The sequence below is a fragment of the Calypte anna genome, chromosome 1 (genome assembly GCF_003957555.1).
Source record: "Calypte anna isolate BGI_N300 chromosome 1, bCalAnn1_v1.p, whole genome shotgun sequence".
Lineage (NCBI taxonomy): Eukaryota > Metazoa > Chordata > Aves > Apodiformes > Trochilidae > Calypte > Calypte anna.
In genome coordinates this window covers 14,093,530-14,114,130 of record NC_044244.1, presented here as the reverse complement: position 1 = coordinate 14,114,130, position 20,601 = coordinate 14,093,530, and the positions used below count along the sequence as shown (strand labels likewise).

At 36.4% G+C, this 20,601-nt stretch overlaps 1 protein-coding gene across 2 annotated transcripts in view; it reads right to left on the bottom strand.

Annotated features, from left to right (window-relative positions):
• Positions 1-1,367: 1,367 nt before the first annotated feature.
• PIK3CG (phosphatidylinositol-4,5-bisphosphate 3-kinase catalytic subunit gamma) overlaps positions 1,368-20,601 on the bottom strand; it is a 35,726-nt gene continuing 16,492 nt past the window's right edge. For both annotated transcript variants that reach the window (XM_030462475.1, XM_030462466.1), the window contains 7 exons: positions 19,240-19,343; positions 16,413-16,559; positions 15,118-15,208; positions 10,980-11,110; positions 10,267-10,378; positions 8,453-8,610; positions 1,368-3,398 (listed from right to left, as the gene is read on the bottom strand). In XM_030462475.1, the coding sequence (XP_030318335.1) occupies positions 3,117-3,398; positions 8,453-8,610; positions 10,267-10,378; positions 10,980-11,110; positions 15,118-15,208; positions 16,413-16,559; positions 19,240-19,343 (1,025 nt within the window). In that variant the 3' untranslated portion in view covers positions 1,368-3,116. The remainder of the gene's footprint in view (positions 3,399-8,452; positions 8,611-10,266; positions 10,379-10,979; positions 11,111-15,117; positions 15,209-16,412; positions 16,560-19,239; positions 19,344-20,601) is intronic.

Sequence of the window (20,601 nt, the reverse complement as noted above, 5' to 3'; positions counted from 1 at the left end):
AAGTCAGAACCGAGTCTGAGGCACTGACTCTAAGAACAGATTAAAATTTCCACTCCTACATGCAACAGTAATGTGAATTTAGGCTGTCAATAAAATGTAATACATATTAAAGAAAAAGCAACCCTTAAAAATAATTTTCAATAAATAAACTTAAGGGCTAACAGGAGACGAGGATGATAATTGAGACCCACTCAGAAACTTTTGTCATTTTCTGTCTCTTGTGCTAGAGCCTGTGAAAACTGTGGTTAGTGATCAATTTACAATTCCTGTTTTATAGCCCAACCTAAACCATTTATTCTGAAAGGCTTGGTGTGTTTATGCACTGGAAGACATTAGGCCTGAAGTCAGGAAGCTGTGGTTCAGCTTCCTGCTCTGGAACTGGCAGCTGTGCTAAAGCTCCAGGTTTCAGGGCTTGGGTAGGCAGCTGCCACTGCACAGGGATGGGCAGAGAAGTCCTTGTGCCCACCACTCCACTCAACCCCACATCTCTGTGTTGCTCCTCCTGGTGTCAGGGCTGGCCAGAGAACAGTCAGCTGTGGGTGGAGGTTTCCAAAGGCACACGAAAGCCAAGCTGTTTATTCGTATTCAGCTATTTATAAACAATGTGCCAATAAGCTGTTTAATAGCTTGTTCTGTAGGTAAAAAGGAGATTTGGCAGCTGCTTTTGATCTCCCAGAAGTCAGGCTGGCAAACACCGACTGCCTGATGCAGAGGGGGTGTTCAAAAGAGGCCAGGAGGCAGCTTGGCACTGCCTGGGCAGCACAACTCAGGGTTCATGGGCAAGGAAAGCAATGGAAGTTTGCTGATGAGCTCAGAACAGAGGTGGTTCAGATGCCTGTAACAAGCAATGTGTACAAATCAATACAGCACATTGTAAATTGCTGATGAAAATAATTTAATTTCAGTGCAAGATTAAACTGCTTTTCCCTGGTGCAGAGGTCTCTCAGACCCTTTTCTGCAAATGGAGGCTGCTTCTAGAGTGCCATTTGCTTTCAAGTTGTAATTAGCATTTATTTCTCCGTGCTGGAAATTTAGAAGTAGATTTACTTACTCCTAGAACAAGGAACCTACTAAAACCTTTAGATTTTTCTTTATAGAACAAGCCAGGAATTAATAAAATGGTCTTAGAAAACAGTAATATTCTATTCACATTTAAAAATTATAACAACTGCAGTTCTAATACTACACACTATTCAAATTTAAGATACCTGATGCTGTACGGAGTTATTAATATGGAACTAAAACAATTCCTCTGAGTGGGACTCTGAATATAATTTCTTACAGAGATTACCTAGTCTTCAAGTAACTGGATAAAAATATTTATGCATATTTTGGGATAAGCTATTTATTCACGGATGATAATCAAATTAATAGAACATGTCAATTTATTTTAGATCTATAAAACACAAATCTAAAAATATCATTTTACAGACAATATTTACCATTTAGTTTATATTTTAGTACAGTCTTAATCTTATCTTGCACAGCATAATGTAACAGAACAATATATATTCTACATTTTAACTTTTTAGATTTTCTTAACTAAAGCCTACCATATACATCAAAAATTGTTGTGCACGGTAACCAATGAAACATCTACACTTCAAGAGTAGATTGGCTATATCTCATAACTGAGACACCAATTACAGTACTTTATTTAAAATCCTTCAAGAATACACTCAGTAGTAACAGTAATAGCAGTAGTTAAAAGTCTTAACAGTTCTGTGAAATTAACAAAGCAAATGATAACAGAATTTAAAAATTCAGTTAATCATTTATATGTCATGTAAAACCCATGTAACACTACAATGAAAGAAGAAATTACACAGGCACAAGTGCAAAAAAGCAATATTGTAAGCCCTCTTCTCTCTTTGGTAAAAACCAATTAGCAGGAAGTATACCACAATAATTCAAGTCAAAGACTAATAATTCATTCTATATATGTTTTCCTGCCATAGGACTTGATGATTTGCCAGCATCCTACAGTAGAGAAGTTAAAATTCTACCTAACACTGCCCATTTTTTTCCTCTTTTAAGTTTAAATATTGAAATTAAAGATAAGGAATTTTTTTCTTTCATAAATAGCATTTAAGTAGTATAGTCTCTTAAGGAATTAAAAAATAAATAGCAAAATATACAGAATTTCAAAGACCACACCTAATTCCTTCTAGGTATATCCTGAAAATATATTACCAAAGAATAAATAACTTTGGGTTTCTCAAATATTTGGTAAAATGTCAATTACTCTTACATAAGGAGTTTTCTCTGAGGAATAAGGAAGTACCATTGCTTTTTCTATAAAACTTTTACTATACAGTGGACATTTTAGTAACTTTATAATAAGAATATAATCTGTAATATAACATGGACATTCACCATTAAAAGGTATAGTAAAAAACCTTTCAAAATTAAACCTTCAGATCTACTGGTTCAGACCTAAGAAGCTCCATGAAACTATGAAGTTCTGGCAGGACAGTCGAGCTCAGTTGTCTGTGTCAGGAGGCAATAATAACAATAATAATAACAATGTCATTTCCTCTAGTGGTAGAGTCAAAGCTGTTTTCTGCTGACAACATATTAAAAATTCAAAAAGGACAAAGTGGTAAGGAAGGAAAAGAAGTGAAGCTTGTGGGTGAAGAACACTTGAGTGTAAGGCATCCTGAGAAGTGAATTGCCTACAGGGATTTCAATACAACAATAGATTTTAAGTAGTTCTTTCTGCTTTTGAAGGGCTTAACCCTCATGAAGAATTAAGATAATGTCATAGCGGATTTTTATTTGAATTTGCAGGTTATCATCTATTCAAGTTCCTTCATATTTATTTAAAGATACTGAACAAAATAAGAAAAATGCAGGTCACATCAGCAAAGCAACTAGTGAAAAGAATCCAGCAGCCTGAAGTGTCATTAGGCATTTAAGAAATACAAGAAAAAAAACCATTAACTGCATGAAGATCTTCTGGAGGGGCAGAGCAAAAGTCTTTGCCTTTTTAGAAGACCTATGTAAGCTGCCAGCAAAGTAAAGGCAATTTTGACTGCTCATTTATTCAGAAATCATAAATAACATGTAGATTCACTAACCTCCTATTCACACCCACAGTTAATTTACATAAAATACTAAGCAGAATGCTTTTCTACTCCTTGTTTGATCCCGAGCACAAGATGTAAAAACCAGTTAAATTGCACAGTCCAGCCCTTATCTCTGCAAACCTCAATCTGATCTAGAAAATGCTTTTTGGCATCTTCTTCACTTTTCCCTACTGTCAGTGCATCCCGGATATATTCAATATCCTCTTTGCTGGTTAACTGGGGCATTCCAGTCATTAGCATCATGGAGAACAGGATGATCAGCAGATTTGTGTGATGTCGAAGAGCTAAATAAGCCTTCACACATACGTCCTACAAGACAAGAGAACCATTTGTTAATGGATCAGGTGAAATGAGAGAGATGGTATAGGAATTTCACAAGGCTCTCATCAAATAACTCTGCTCAAACACTCAAGTACCTCAGAGAAAGGAGACCCAGCAGAGCTGCTCACTGAAGCAGAAGCATGACACGAATTTCTGCACCCATAGCTTGGTTTTACTTCATTCACCAACATATCTTGGGACAAAAAGTACTGTTTTGATGTACAAACTAAAGTATTTTAATAATATCATATTAATTACTGAAGTTTAAAACCTGGGCTTCACCAAAATTTCAAATTAAAATTTCAAATTTCAAACTAATTTCCCTGTCATATAATCTCTTCCTGTGGCTGTTAAAAGACAATTATAATTCAGTATCTCCCTTTCCAATTGGTATGTCCCCATTTAAAGACCAGGGCTGGCAAGAAACACTGAATAAAGCAGCACCTCAAGGGACTCTTCTTCATTCTATATACATGTCTATTAACTTAGCAGACATGACAGCTTATTTAATGGAGAAGATTTTTCAGGCTTGGTGTTCTGAGAAATTTTTCCAGCTGACAGCTTTAGTTTTCAGGCACACTGCCCTGCTGTAAGACTTCTATGTTTATGTACTGTCATTCTGAATTCCATAGGGGTTTTTTTATAGCTTTTTCACTTCCATATATAACTAATTTGAGCTTAACAAAAAAATAACCTTTAGAAGAATGGAATTTTTGCAGCTTGGAAAAACACATTGATTTTTAAAAGAGTATTTCATGTTAGGTGACTAACATTTAAACTGAAATTATTATTTCTTATATTCAATTCATTACAGATTTGCTTTTAGAAATAGCATCTTAAAAGACAAACAATGAAGAAATCAGTCATGTTGTCAAAAGTTAAATTGGGCCTGCAATACAGTAACATAGAAAGATGAAAAATATTTCCAAGAAGGTTGTTGCTATTAAAATCAAAGCTGAAGCAATAAAAACTTTACCCAATTAAATATTCAATTTAACTTTTCCAAAAATGTATATGGATTTATTAAAGAATTTTTTAAAAGAAATCTAAATATTTTCATGTAAAGTTCATCCAGCCCATCAGCCCTCTAGAACATTCTTTATTTTTGACAAGGTGTATAGTATTTTTTTTTCCTTCCTTAGGAAAAGTAAGCAGAGCACAAATCATCTTAACATCTATCACTGTTCACATCAGCAACATCAGGACCAACCAGACAGATTAGGAAGATACTACAGAAGGAAGATAGTATGTTGAAGACCTGTCTGGAGGGTTTCTTTTTTCCTATTGCCTTAAATTTTTCACTCTTTCCAAGTAAATTCTGCTCTGAAATAAAACCATACTTATGAAATGCTAGTTTAGCTCTAGGGAAGCAGAAGATACATTGGAACAGTCAAAGCACAATTTACCAGACAAAACACCATCACACCATCATCTAATCACAGGGATTAGTTTCTCTCCATGATACCAGGGGGAAAAAAAAATAAAAAAAAGAGAAATTCTACTTATGTATTATCAACTTCAAATAGAGAAATCTTGTCACAAGTGTTAGCATCTGTTTTGTTCCCCTTGAAAGAGATGAAAGCTCTTTATAGTTATATCAAAGAAGGTCTTACATTTCTGTATGGTTGATGGATCTCACTACTGAGGGTATCTGAGACAGAAAAGCAATTATGCAGTCAAGAACCTGGCATCAGAGCATTTCAAAGGCAGTCCTTCCACGAAAAGATGTGAAAAAAAATCTGTATCTACCTGTTAGTTATTTATTCAGACAGGAATAAATGTTGTTTTGAATTTATATCTTCCAAGAAAACTAATTTCTAAACTTCTGAGAGAGGTAGAGAAAACAAAAAATAACACACAGCTAACTGTTAAGGATGTGCAGATGTTTATCATGTGCTTAAGGAAGCTGCTAAATAATCTGGAAGCATAGACAAAATGAGAGAAGCTGAGAAGAAACCAAAATCCTGGTGTCCAACAAACAATAAAGAGTAATTATTGTGAGAGCTTGAAATGGTCCTTAGTATACTAAAGGTGAAGCATTTTTTTATTACAAGTGTTGAGGTTTCATTATGTAGGCATTCCCTTCTCTGTGCAGTATACTACAAATAACTTTCTTCAGTGATGAATGTACACTTCTGCTTTCTATCACCTTTAGTAAAAGAATCTGATTTGTACTGAAAATACAGATCTCTGTGTTATTAAGTTAGCAGAGTAATGAAAAGATAATAAATTAACCAAATATGATTAAAAAATGCATTCAAAATGTAATGCAAAAACTAGCAAAGACAAATTTAGGCAAACTAATAGATAGATGGACAAAGCTCACAGGATTGTGAAGGTTTTAGCTTAGGTGCTCTCAAGGGTTTCTACAAATAAGAAGTGAAAAAATTGCATGTACATAGGGCTAAGACAGTTGCCTGGGTTTTAGCCAAAAGCTGAAAAGGAAATTCCACCACCTATGACACTTAGAGCAAATGAAATCTAGACAGTACTAAAGCAGCTGTAATACCCATAGACGGAACAGAAAAATACTTGTTTTCTCAGATTAAGTCATGCTTAAACACAGTTTTGCAATTAGGACAAAAGATCACCAAATACTGTTTCCTACTATGCATTTCTGTGATGTCATTAATAACCTCTGGCCTCTAATTTTCATTAAAACACAGTAAGGAACACAAACAAAAAGGGAAGCAAAATTTAGATTAAGAGCTAATAGAAGTGAGGTTTATTGCTAATTTCAGAAAAGCTGCCAGGCCACTGACAGCTTTAGAAGTTCACTACTAAAGAACTACACTCTGTTGCAGTAAACTTCAGTAAAAATTATTTGTAATTAACCTCCTCTGACACCTGAATGCATCCAATAGGTGACAGAGAAATATTTTTTTAAGTGGAAATTTTAAAATACTAAAAAAACCCAGAGCATCTAAAAACCAAAGGATTACTCTAAAGTAAAATCCACTCTAATGTAGTCAAAGTAGAAATTAATGACAGATGTTCTTAAAAATTAATGAAGAATAAATGCTGAGACTTTTCCATTAATACATGAATAAGTAAGCAGGAACACTGAATGAATTCTTCAATATTAGGAAACATGATGAAAACAACCAGTTGAAAAATTAAAATTAAGCTATAATGTTATTTTTGTACTCTGGCCATATAATTTAAACATTAACTTTTACAGCAAAATATGAGATACAGATCTTGCTCTGTGTCACTATTTTACATGTAAGGGAGTGTTTTAATTTTTTCTTTGAGACAGAAAGCCTTTTAATGTACTCCTGGAATAGCAGTTTATAAACAGTATCTAATGCAGCAGAACTGTACATGAACTTACTCTTTTTTGGTTAGTATTATTGTTGTTATTATCCCACTTAAAATAACCAGGTCACATATCACAGTCACAGTTCACAGAAGTGAAGCACATTATTAATCTTTCTTCTGGTTAATGACACTACCAGAAATGATACTGGCACAATCACAGCATTCCCAAACCAGCTGCATCAGTGGGATGGCAGCAGTATTTAGAAATTTGTACCAGAGTACAAAATGTGGATTTAGACAAACCCAGGACTGAATAGCAAAGGCACTGAGGCCCAGATCACCTCCAATTGCTTTTGGCATGTGGGCTGCTGAAGTAAAGGTCAGATATCCTCTATAAAGTTGGAAGATCCATACAATACTGCCTCACTGCAGACACTAATGGGCTGCCAGTCTTCCAATTCTCCATTTTCACTCTCCTTTCTCCATTCTCCACTTTCATACTTGCAACTATTTTCTGCTTTCTTCTGTGAAAGGAGATGCCCTAGAGTGGTGCTTTAGCCTCCCACTTGCACAGGGCTTTCAGCTGTGGCAGCAGCATCTTTACTGTACACAGCACAGCTCAGAGGCTTCTTTGAGAGCACTCCTCTCCCATAGAAAACCCACCCTGCTCTTAAACCTTTTGAGCTACAAGCCCCCTTCAAACCACCTGCACTGTGATAAAGCTACTCATTGTGCAAAACAAAGACTCAGAAATTGCACCTGGTTCTTTAGTTGTTTTCAGAAGTCTGGGCCCAAAGATGACAACTACCTTGTTATATGCTGTACAATCATGTGCATGTTCAAAGGGATATATTCACTAGCCAACACTAAGAACCTTAATTAGGTACTCATGTTAGAAAACCAGGCTCCTTACCAGGACAGAGAGGATGATTTATCCACAGATAATGCAGAGCATCCAGGTTAGGCTTTTGCTTTGACTCACTGGAGGAAAATTTTTCTGCTGGTATTATGGAGAATCTGCTTTCTAAATCAGGCACTTATTTAAAGACCCTTAAGATAAGCATAGGAATAACACCCTACACATCCATTTACATCTGCTCAGCTATGCTCTTAGCTATCTTTTTAAACAAAATCCAAAGCATTTTGCTTTGTTACATCCATGCTCACATCCTACATAAGCTTGATAAATAATTGTTTCAAAGGGGCTCAGTTTCAAATAGAAGCTGTGACAGAACATACATTTTTTAACACTATTCTTTTCTTGCAGAACATTTAAGTCAATCCACGTCATAAAACCAAAATCTGACATAGCTTAGGGTCATTGGAGGTTTCCATGCAGATGGATTAATCGAAGCTCCAGAGCAGGAGGGCAGAATCAAGAGGGAATAGTGCTGACAAAGCCAGCTGAGGAATGTCTTGTGAATCCTACACAGAAACTCTGCTTAGTGCTCTGAGTCTCCACCAGTGGCACACACACTGAAGCCCTCTTCAAAGTGTTTCCAACCAAGACAGGAAACAAAGAGAGGACTGCCCATCCGATCTGCTGCTAACTGAAGCTTTCTGATGCAGCTCTGTGGATGCTTGAATTCTAGTTCCCATAGTCCTACAGATATTTTTTGCTCTTAATTTGGCCTAAAATATCCTGGAATCATATTATGATTCAGTAAATTTTATTAACATAATCCCCAGGAGCACAGACCTTCAAAAACTAAGGCACTTACGTTCATTTCAGAGGTTAAAAAAATGTGTAGCTGATTTGCAGCTGTCTATTCACTTTTTACCTGAAATTTATGGAAATGGAGACTTGTCTTCTTTCCAGAAGTGCCCATGACAAACAGAAAATCTGGAGTCAGCACAAAGGGAACTCTTTCTTTATTAATTCCAAGGAAGCTTTTATAATTCCCAAGAATGTGGCCAAAATCAATATGGAAAAGGTTCCCTTCATAAAGAGAAAAAAAAGTCATAGTTAGGCTAAATACGATAATTTTATTTACAATAATTCCAAACCATCTTTTGGGGGATATATATGATCATTCTTTAGTTCAGCAGAAAATACTATTTTTTTTTTCTTTTTCAAAAACATATAATTCTTTCCTACTGGTTAAGTTACTTTCCTGACTGATGTCATTCACCAGAACACGTTTGTTCCTCAGACATGCATTACCAATTTCTAAACTGCTTGTACTTTGGATAATTTTGAGATTGTAGTAGGGTATCAGTTCCCAGGAAAGTGATAAAAAATTTGCCTTTTAAGGACTGGTACACAGAAAGGACTGGAGTGGCTGCTGCTCTTCAGGTTACTTTATTACTTTCACTAACAGACAAGATGTAAGGATAAATCAGTACAGTTACTTAAAAAACATAGATTTGTAATTGTGCTGTATAAACATGTATAAAAAAAGATCAAACATCCAATGATGTAAGATGATATTTCACAGTGATCCACAGGTGGAACATTCTTACATATTCCAGCATTTCAGACAGTTCCGAGTCCTTCCAACCCACCAAATCTGACATTCTGCAGCTCTCTCAGACTGACATTCTTCTGGCTTCTGATGCTCAAGACAGCTCCCATTGAACACTCTAGAGCTGCTCCTGACCGCAACAGAGAATGCTTTCCTTCTCTGGCTCCCTTTCTATTGACCTGTCCCTCGCTTTTTGCCAGTGATCACTAACATTGCCTCATATTATATGTAATGTTAAAATTTAAGCATTTCTTTGTCTTCCTTAAGGAATTCTGGTGAACTTTTTTACTGTAGTCTACAATTAGCTCATTTCTGCCTTCAGGGAAGTACTTCTCTTCAGCCTTCAACTTGTAAAATTTTAACTATAGTATGATAAATATTAAATATACAGCCTTTTAAAGTAAGCTCAAAAGTATTCTCTGTCTCTTAGAATTAAATAAAGACTAATTAAGAAGCAAGAGGATCATGAAAGTGAATTTCTTAGGCCAAATAAAACCCCTCCATATCTACCACTTATTCTGCAGTCCCATGTGGGGCTTCCACAGGTAAGTAAAACAACGTGCAGCTACAGAAATAAGTCCTCAGATTTGTAACACAAAAAATTGTGGTTCTGTCAGGAGGTTTGTAATGATCCAACAGACTTCAGTTGCAAAACCAGTGCATGCCATGTACACTTATTTTGTGGTTTTTTCTACAAGGGCATAATAAGGCAATTAAGCTCCTTAGAAGTGAAAACAGCCCAGTAATATCTGAATTCTGACATGGCTACAGTTCCACTGCACACTGTCAGAACCACATCCACACTTTAGACAGATAAACAGCTGTCTGCTTTTTAAAGTTCTAGATATAGATACTAAAAAAAAGAAAGTTTTACATTCCTCATGACTTAGTTTGTAACAAACTCATCCTTGGGAAAGAATGGCATTGTTAATGACAAATATATGGAACCAATATGAAGGCCAAAAGGGGTGACAATACATGTCACAATTTCCACGTCACAGGAGGACCTGAACAAGCAACTGGATTGTGTCTCTGTATTCATTGTTAAATGCATTATTTATTGGAATGAAAGATAAATCTAATGAAGTACACAGTCCCCATGTTTACTAAATTCTCAAAAAATAACTTACCTGTTTCTGTAATCATAATGTTGTCATTGTGCCTGTCTCCTATTCCAAGTACGAAGGTTGCCACACAGTATCCAGCACAGGAATAAACAAATCTTTCCACAGCTGCCTGAAACTATACATAAAATCTTAGAGATGTTAAATGCTTCAATGCTAGAAACTAAATTCAGTCATTCTCAAAATCATATGCCTTTCTTTCAACACATACCTATCAACAGTTAGACAAAGTGTCTTACAAAATACTCTGTGGCCCTGCACTGCACTTCCTGTACTTCCTGTACTGTGCTCTGTCCCTTAGCACAAAGAAAGTAAGAATACAGTTGTCCATACTTTCTGAGAAAAATAGATGGCAGAAAGCTCTAGTAGATCAGGGGACCTGCATAAGCAAAGCAGTTATGAGTACCCAACCCTGTATTTAAATCCTCTAATAACACATTGCCTTTCAGTGTTCCTAGATGTTCTTTGAATCTGATTATTATATGTCACTTCTAAATATTACTGACAAAAGTGTAATTTCAAAAGCACCTTGTTTCACAGAAAACCAGATGCCAGCTGGATGCTAAAGGCTCTTTCATAGACACCTGAAGGTGAGTACAGGGAAAATGAAAGGACTTTTCAAACTCATGTAAGTAACACAAACACAACAGTATGGGCTCTGTGCTCCTGAATTAGTAGGGTGCTCTTGAAAATCCAACTTAAAAATTCAAAGAACTCACCTTTTCTTCAATCATGCATCTTTCCTTGAGCCACTGGTTTAGTATTTCATCCTTAAATGCACCAGTGTTGCCAACTGTACTCTGTTGAATTTTGGCAATTGTTGTAGCATCTTTCACAATTTCTATCATTCCTAGAGAGAACAGGGAAAAAGTTAGAGGTTATTAAATATGTTATTAAATAAAAAATATGCAAAATTAAATTTAAAACTGTGTTTTTTAAATCAACTGCAGAACTTCATAGATTGTGAGCAGAAATTTATTTTGCAAGCAACAGTGGTTCTAGTTCATTCCCAGCTGAAACCAGACAGAGCTCATAACTGGCCCGGCAGCCTAAACTCCTCCATGAGAAGGTAAAATCTCTTAAAATTGAAAGAATCAAATGATACGTGGACACTCTCTGCAAAAGGCTTTTCCCAAGGAGAGGAGCTACCTCCTGTCCTGATCTCCAACAGAAGCCCATGTACCATTCACATTACCACCAGCTTCTCTCCAACTTCACCAATTTGAGGTGCTAAAGAGAAGCTGCATCAGCCTGGGAACACAAGCGTTGCCAGAGCTGGGGCAGAGGAACTGAGCTGCTCCCCCTGCAGTAAATCAAATTTAATCATAAGCATGCATGTGCACAGAAAGGTTCAGAAACAGTGGTACAGGTGAGGCACTGCAGTGGGACTGCTGGTGGAAAGCTCTGACTGTTGGGGCCCAGAGGTCAGTTCCTAACCTGAATGGATCTTCCCAAAGGCAAATAAGCACATCACAGCAACACAGTGCAGAAACAAGGACAGGTACTGCTGAAACTGCCATAGCACATGATGAAGTGGAAGCTAGAGAGAAATACAGAAACAGAGGCTGCAGCACAACTCTGCACTGTAGCCAAGCCTAGCAAATACACTCTTCCTTCCTACTGGGCATGCCTGTATAGGGGAAGTCAGATTTTTAGTTGAATTCATATGGTAAATGGAAATGTTAGATTTCCTTCCTCTGGCTCGAGTTCAACAGCGTCTTCTAGGTAAAAGCCTGGCTTCAGCTCCAGCTCAAAAATACACAAGCAAACAAAAAATAACCCTTTCTGCACAAAGTGATTCAAGGAAGTTTCTGATTCAGTTTCAGCTTCTCTCTGAAAAGGAAGAATTTCTATTTTTTCACAATCCTACCCTTCTGTAATTACTGAAATATGTGCAGATTTTTTAGTAACAGAGTAACAACACAGTAACCTCGTCCTGCCCCAGCCTTCCACCATGGCTGAACTCAGGGCTGAACAGCCCCTGAAGGCATTTCTTCTGTCTTGACAGTGGGCTGGATTTGTTTGTAATAAAACTATTGCAGATATATGACCTCCAAAACTCACTGGCAACATCACCAAATTAAAAGCTCTGCATTTTGGTCTGTGCTTGTCAAGCTGGTTTTCCTCCTGGGAGTGAGCTTCAGACCACATTCCAGCTGTTGAAACAGCTTTTCCTCCCTGGGCTCACCAATCTCCCTCTACTGGACAACAGCTCCTTCATTCCAGGGGAGCAGAGTTGCTGCAGGAGGCCTCTTCTGCTTTCCCTTGTATTTAAAACTTCTCCTACAATAACTCTGGTGATTAGCAGTGTGAAAAGTCCCCATATTTTAAAGCAGCCTCTAATGAAAGCCCCGATCCTTCTCCACTGCATTGCCAAAAGAATGGAATAAAATCTATGCCCAAATAAATACTTTAAAGGTGTCATGGCTAAAAAAAAAAAAAAATTAAAAAATTGTCTGCTGGAATGGTATAGCTCTGCTGGCAAATCCTTCTGAAAACAAATATGCCTCTTGGTAAGTATGGTTAGTCCTAAAGCAGGCTTCAGTAACTGGGACAGAGGATCTCAGCCAGGCTGTATTCCACTGTGAAGAAGACCAGCAGTAAATGCATCATGCTATGTGTTTCTGGGGATCTGCAGAACTAAAGCAGGATATTAGGTGCCAGCTTGAACTTCTTAAATTTGGCAGTGATACAGCATAGTAAGCAGTGATAATTGCCTCACCAAGCCAGGAGCATATGGCCATCATCAGGGTATGATCTTTTATCACTGACACACATAAGAGAGAGTTTCTCCTAGAGAGGTCTATTGGCAGCAGCAGTGAAGAGGAAGGATGTTTCCACAACTACAAACAGCATCGACTGCAGATGTCTTCAACAGACTGAGAAAGCTCTACCCAGGTTGGGATGGATGCCAGTCCCAGGTGTAAGACACCTACCTGGCCATTCCCCTGCATTTGTGTCAATACATAGACACTGCCCCAAGTTCCATGGAAATATTAAGGAGAAGGGAAGAAAAAGGTTGGAAGAAGACCACACTTGAATATTGTGAAAGAATATTTGCATGCTGCTACTTTTTGGTTTTGTTCCAAACAAGCATAAACTCTCCAAAATGTCCCACACTGGGTATTACTAATTTAGGCTGCAGGTATTCTCAGCAAACCCCAACAGAAATCTCTATGTGATTAATCATGCTCCTACAGTGGTGCTGAAAGGATGCTAAATTCTTACACCTCCCTCATGTGTAAAGAGAAATAAAACAATTATTTCCTCAAGATAAAAGAATGGGCAGTCAAATAGGAATTCATGAAAGAATAATAAAGTCTGTAACTTGAATATGAGAATGCTAGGATCACTGTCAGTATTCCTCCACCTTCCTCCATAAACAGTACATTGTCTTAAGCTGATTTTAAACAAAATTAAATTAAATCCTAAAAATCTCTCTAAAAACAGGTTTGTAATAAAATACCTAAGAAAGAGGAAAAATACATATTACTATTCCTTATATTTACAGTTAGTTAATATTTTAAAATAAAGTTCCAGTTCCTTTATTATTATAATTCTATCAATGCAATTTATTACTTTTAAAACACTTAGGACAAAAAGTCTTGTGCTACACTATTAAGTGTTATATCAGTGAGTTTGGGTTTTCTGCATTGCTGAGATATCCTGAAGTCAAAAGAAACGATGATTAAAATTTGATGTGACAATGGATTTTAGAGATGAAGCACATTACAGATATATTAAAGAGTTCTTAATTTTAGTGGAACTCAGTCCATTATTCTTCGATCATAAAGCAAAATATATTGCTGAAAACTAAGAGAACTAAAAAGCTTGAGATCACAAAAGACACACAGCAGTATTTATATTATCATTATTTTATCAATCCATGAGGTTACTATCATATTTCCAGCTATGCTGATGACAGGAATTTACAAACTTGCTGGTTTTTACACATATGAAAGTGTTAAGTAAATGGCAAAGCTGTACTTGCTTATCTGTCTTAGCGATGCACTGGTTATACCAGCCAAAGCATCATTTTTCAGCACAACAGCTTCACTAGGAAATGGCCATTTTTTCTACACTGAGGAAAATCCTCTAGCCAATCATTCAAGAACTGCTCAGCAAAATTTGCTCTACAGTAATTTCTGTTTTATCTGGATAGTAGGAAACTGCACAAGGAGGATGTGCGAGGGTACATAATATATGCAAATGCAGCCACAAAGAGTCAATTTAAATCAGGCTGTTTAAATTATACATCAATTTGGCATTTTTGGATGTAATTGGACTCTTCCAGACCTAATTAGGCTGCTCTGCACAGCATCACACAGCTCCAGAAGCTTCACAAGAAACTACTTCATTTTTCCCACCATGAATTCTAGAAAACAGATCATCTGTGATGAAGGAATTTATTTCCACTGAGAAATGTTGCCTGAGCATCCTGTTAAGTAATGCTGTTGCTTCTACGTAGTATACAGTAAGAAGTTTTAGGCCAGGAAAAAACCACAAATGTTTTGCTATTTTAATCCTTTTCTCTATTTTATTCTTATCAACAAATTAAAACACCTCTTGAATAAATCCCTCATTTTCACAGCTTTTTCATACTAAATATTGTTATTACAGAGAAACTCAAAGCAACACTTGCACAGGAATCCCAGTTAGCTAAGGCAGTGAAGCAGCTGAAGGATTCCTATCAGAAGAGTGAAACCATTGCTAAGATGCAACAGAGTGTTGCTTGCAGAAAGTAACAAACGACTATCTTGAGACCACAGTGCATGCTAGAATAGTCCTCTCATAGGCAACTTCTTTAATTAAGGATGTAATTTTGAATTTCTAATCCCAGTAAATGTGATCACATACCTATTTTGTTCCCTGTGGAAATACAACCATATGGTAACAAACAGAGGTCCAAGGATTCTGCTTCCCAAATGGATTCCATAATTCGAAGAATCTAGTGAAAACAAATGTATATGCTAAGTTATTTCAAATTATTTGGATGTTCTTTGTTACTCACAAAAATAGCACTACCTAGAATTCTGAGAGGGAGCTAAACTTACTTGTCTATCTTACAGATTAAAACATAAATACAGAAAATGTGCAGCCATTCAAGATTATCAATAACAAAATCCGAGTTTGCATTTCCTCATCTCTCTTGTGGCCAGGAAAATACTACTATTCTCTGAAGTATTAATAAATATATACTGTTATTTCTACATGAGCTGAGATTTTATACATTAGAAAATACATCCATTATTTCTCATAAAAATCCCTGAAAGTGCTACCAAACTAGTTTGTCTAAACAATCACCAAAATATTACTAGAGAAATGCTGCCTCTGAGTTATTTTTCATTTGTAACCACTCATTATATAAATAAATGATAAAAATGCTTCATCACCAGACAAACAGGCCATCTTGCACTAAATAGGATTCCTTCTCTAAGACACAAAAAAGTGAAGTATTTATGGCACACGGCAGGACAAAACAGGGGAACAGTATGTACTGGGTGTGTCTGGGATGAAGCAAATTTTCTTCAGAATAGCTTGTGTGGTTCTGTGGTTGAGGTTGGTGACCAAAGCAATGCTGGTAACACACTGATGCTCCAGCTAAGGCTGAACAGTGTTTACAGAGCATCAAAGCTGCCTCTGTTTCTCACTCCCAACTACTGTGAGAGGATCAAAGGAGCACATAGGTTGGGAGGGGATACAATCAGGCAGATGACCCAAACCAACCAAAGAAATATTCCATGCTGAATAATGTCATGCTCAGCAATAAAACAGATGAAGGGGATCAAGTAGGCAACCATCTTTTGCACAGGAACTGGGACAAAACACTTGTTTTGTTTTCTTTCTCTTCTTACACTTCTCCTTTGCTTATTAAAGTTTTTTTATCTCAGTCCACAAGTTTTCTGGCCTTCACTCTTCCTTTCCTCTTTCCCCATCTCACCAAGGTTAACTCACAACACAGTAACAGATAAAACTTAATTAAAAGAAAGATCCAGTAATGATGTCAGCCTTTCCATACACAGTTTTTTAAAAAAAGACAATCACATATTCACACGGACAATAAAGATAAAGATATGCTTCTGAAAAGTAAAGCAATTTTAAGATGTTTTAAATAGTCACAGTATTAATTTTATACATTTTACCTATCATACCTGTAAAATAAGCATGTCCTGACGGAGGTCATCTCCATGTTTGAAGATTATGCCTATGGTTTCATTTGACAGGGCTGTCGGATCTGCACATTTAAACTCAAGCCAGAGGGGCTTCTTCTTAGATGCCATAACTTTACATTTTTCTATCTGTGAAAGACAAATTTATTGCTAGCCATTGTAGTCCAACATACACACAACTAATCTTTTTACACACCAGCTACAAAGTAGTTTACCAGCTTCCAACAATTTATACCACAAGGAACACACTGAAAGCACATGTAAAGACTTTAAGTCTCATTAAGTCTCATTGAACCTGTACCACGTTTAATACTGTCCATGGTAAAGGAGAAAACCTGCCTTGACTCTCTGAAAGTGGATTTAGCTTGTGCTTCAGAAACAAAGAAAACTTTTAATACAAAAAATAAGAGATTCTGACAAAACTGCAAATAATGGAACCTCACAATAGCACTCTGACAGGAGCTTCACAAAACTGGAACACAATCATCATCCAATATAATTTACCACATCAACCACTCTCACAACTTCTAGCAGCTTCAGTTGTTCCATATTACTTGCTTCAATTCCCTCAGAAAATGTTTCATATTTGTGGGGAAAATGGCATTTGTTAAACTAATTTGCCATAACCATTAATAAAATACTTTTGTTACATTTTCAATCTTAACAAATTCAGCACTGAAACTGCTGTATTGTATGAATATACTGAAACTGTATTATTTCAAATGTTTTCTCAACTATTGTCTAACACAACTGCAGTATATAATACTTTTCTGGAATTTCTGTTTCATTGCTTAACATTGCCATGTACAATAAGGACATGTAAAATAAAAGCAATTGAAAATCAGTGTTTGAGAGCTGATAGAATCAATGACATTAGAGAAGAGTAGTTTGGAATATTCATGTTTCACAGGCTAGGTTTGTAGTTTAAAATAAAACAATTTTTACCATCCTTATTTTTAAAAACCAAAGAAGTTGTTAAATCTTTGAACTTACTAGAAACACTGATTTTGCTTCTAGTATTTGGTTTAGACGAGTCAAATTTCAGAGTCTGAAGATTATGGACAAGTAGCATTTGCTGGAATTAAGATGAAATGAAACCTTACCAATACAGTCCTTTATTTATATAGCTTGTGGGGAGGGGAAGTGTTCTGGTTTTTTGGACACAACTACCTTCCTTTGTAAATCTACTACCGCCTTCATCTAGAAAGGTTCTGGTAGGGCTGCATACTTCCCTAGCAAAGAAAAGCTGAAAAATCCAGAAAGATCTTTCATTTCATCCTGTGCCACAGCAATGAATGACTGACAGCCAGGGGTCCTTTTGAGCATCAGTGCTTTATTTGTGAAACATCCCGATTTTTATACTTATCATTATCTTGTCCATGAGTACAGGCATGGTTTGTGTTACTTTATAATTATTTATTAGGAGCTGATCGTGCATATTTGTTGCAAGCCAATAGGCTATGACTACTTGGTTTACTCAAAGCAGAGCCTCCTCTAACTAGTTAATGCAATCTTCCTAAAAAGCAAAATATGTGCTACTCTATTTTTTTTCCAAGGTCTTGTTATGTCTGTTACCTACATTCCTCTTACTTAAAGTTGCCAACTGCTTTTGCCTCAAGGATAAAGCACTACTACATCTAGGCCAAAGCCTTCAAAACTTAAAACACAATCTGCTACAATCCTGAAACCAATCTTTTCATGCAGGTGGTGATTTTTCTACACAAAAGACCAGTGGGAGTGAAATACAACCAAGAAAATAATGAAAATACTGAATAAAATGTTTAAGAAGCCAGAAATTCTGTATTTCTGAGTAAACAATGTTTGAATTGACTTGTCCACTGTCAGTCATGTGGACTCAGCCATGCCCTGCTCCCTCAGCTTGAGGACAGACTAGCTTATATCCTGTCTAACAAGGTACAGGTTGATTTAACAGAAACATAACCAGATCTAGACAACAATTATCAGTTACCCAAATGAGTATTCTACTATTTGGCAATCCCTTAGCTTGGATAGTTTGTCTATCTGTAGCTAAGAGAAAAATCAAGTTATTCTTTTCTTGCAGGCTTCTTGCTGCGCATCAAGTGAATCTAAAGATCTTCAATATATTTCTTTACCTCAACCTGACATTGCATGACAGGTGCATGAGGCAACTCCCTTTCACTACAGATCTGCTGATTTATTAATCTTGTTTTCACCTCTGAGTTGACAGAAACCACAGCAATCTCACCACAAAACTGATGCAGCAACGCCCAGTGTTTTTTAATATAGTTCTAAAAATACATCAATGTATTTTCTACTAAAAGTAACAAACACAACACAGAGATACTGAAAAAATAGGAAATTACTAAGGTAGACTGTTTGTTAGTAAGATGAAGGTCTGCACCTAATCCTTAATAACAGATATGAATCAGGGTAAGACAGAGAAAGTAACTGAAGCAATAGAAACTTAGTACCTCAAAGCCCCTGAAGTCTGATGAAACAGTTTAATGCATATATTTAATGTAAAAAAAATCAGTTACCTTGTTATATCCTGAATTAAACTAATGCAAAAAAATCATAATTGCCATTTATTGATTAGGATTTTACAGGTTCTTACATTTTTTAGTGCATGGTGACATGTCATTGCATTTAGAAAAATGCTAATAGCTTTGGAAACAAAAACTTACTGAGCCCATGAAATGTTATCCTATTCACAGTGACATAAGACCTTTAGATATATTAGCAAAATTTTTTACCAAAAGACATACACTTGCAAACAGGATTTTTTTTTCCAAAAAGGATTTGTAGAAACTTACAAGGATATACTTACCACGAGGGCTCCTGCTCGTAGCCCAGGATCATATGGAACTCTAAAACTTTCTGGCAGTTTGCTGCTCTGTAGTTTTTCAAGCTTTTGTCTCAGCTGTACAATCACTGCAATTACAGGTAGCAAAAGACAATGAATCAAAAGCTGAAAGGCAAAAAAGTTATAGGCAATGAAACTTGTTAAGCATCATGATTTAACTAAAAATGTCCTCCACTTACCTACTTTTAAAATTGCTTTCCTTAAGAATCTCCTGATTTGAGGAATTGAGAAAGACTCTCTAACTTGCTCTACTAATGGTCTGTTTCAGACACCTAAAGGTCAAGTCTTCAAGCACCTCACGAGACACGTGCCCTCTACAGTGTCAGAAGCACTGCACATTGCTGGTTGTTCTTCCAAAGACTCAAGATATTATATTATAATGTCACCTTTCTTGTGACATCACAAGAAATGATGTCACATTTCTTGTGATGTCACAAGAAAGGTGACATTATAATATCATATATTATATAATCACCTTTCCACAGCACAACAACAACAAAAAAACGCATTTTGCCTCTGTAACTTCCAATAAATTGTTGTACTATCTACCCCAAAGATTCAGAAGTAGAAGAGATTTAAAAGCAGCTCATATTTTTGTATTATTGTGACCTACCTCAGCTCTGCTTTTAAAGACTCCAGATATAGAGATACTGAATTTCCTGTCCTCCTAAAACTGGTTTTGTAGTGAAGCTTGTTAATCTCACCTTCCAGTACAAAGAAAACTTGCTGTACACTTACACAAAAAATAATTTTAATGTTCATACATAAACTGAATCTTTTCATTCATAAAACCTTGAGCTTCTCAATCTTCAATACAGAACAGAACACATTATACTACATGTGAAGCCATCTGTTCATCTCAGTCAGCAGGTGTTGGCAGCATAAGCAATACACTGGGCATTATCCTTCACTAGGGCAGAGATCTGAATGGTTCTAAAAGAAATTGCTGCTACACAGCAGAGGCCGCATATACATGTTCTATTAAGTTTTGAGATAAAAATTAAAGGGCAAAAATAATTGCAATAAGAGAGACAGACATGGACCTGGATACTAATATACATAATCATAAAATCATACAGTTCTTGTTTGGGTTGGAAGGGAGCTGTAAAGGCCATCTAGTCCAACTCCTCTGCAGTGAGCAGGGACATCTTCAGCTCTATCAGGTTGCTCAGAGCCCCGTCCAACCTAACACTGAATGCTTCCAGGGATGGGCACCTACAACCTCTCTGGGCAACCTGTTCTAGTGTTTCACCACCCTCACTGTAAAAAATTTCTTTCCTATATCTAGTCTGAATCAAGCCCCTTCTAGTTTAAAATCATGACCCT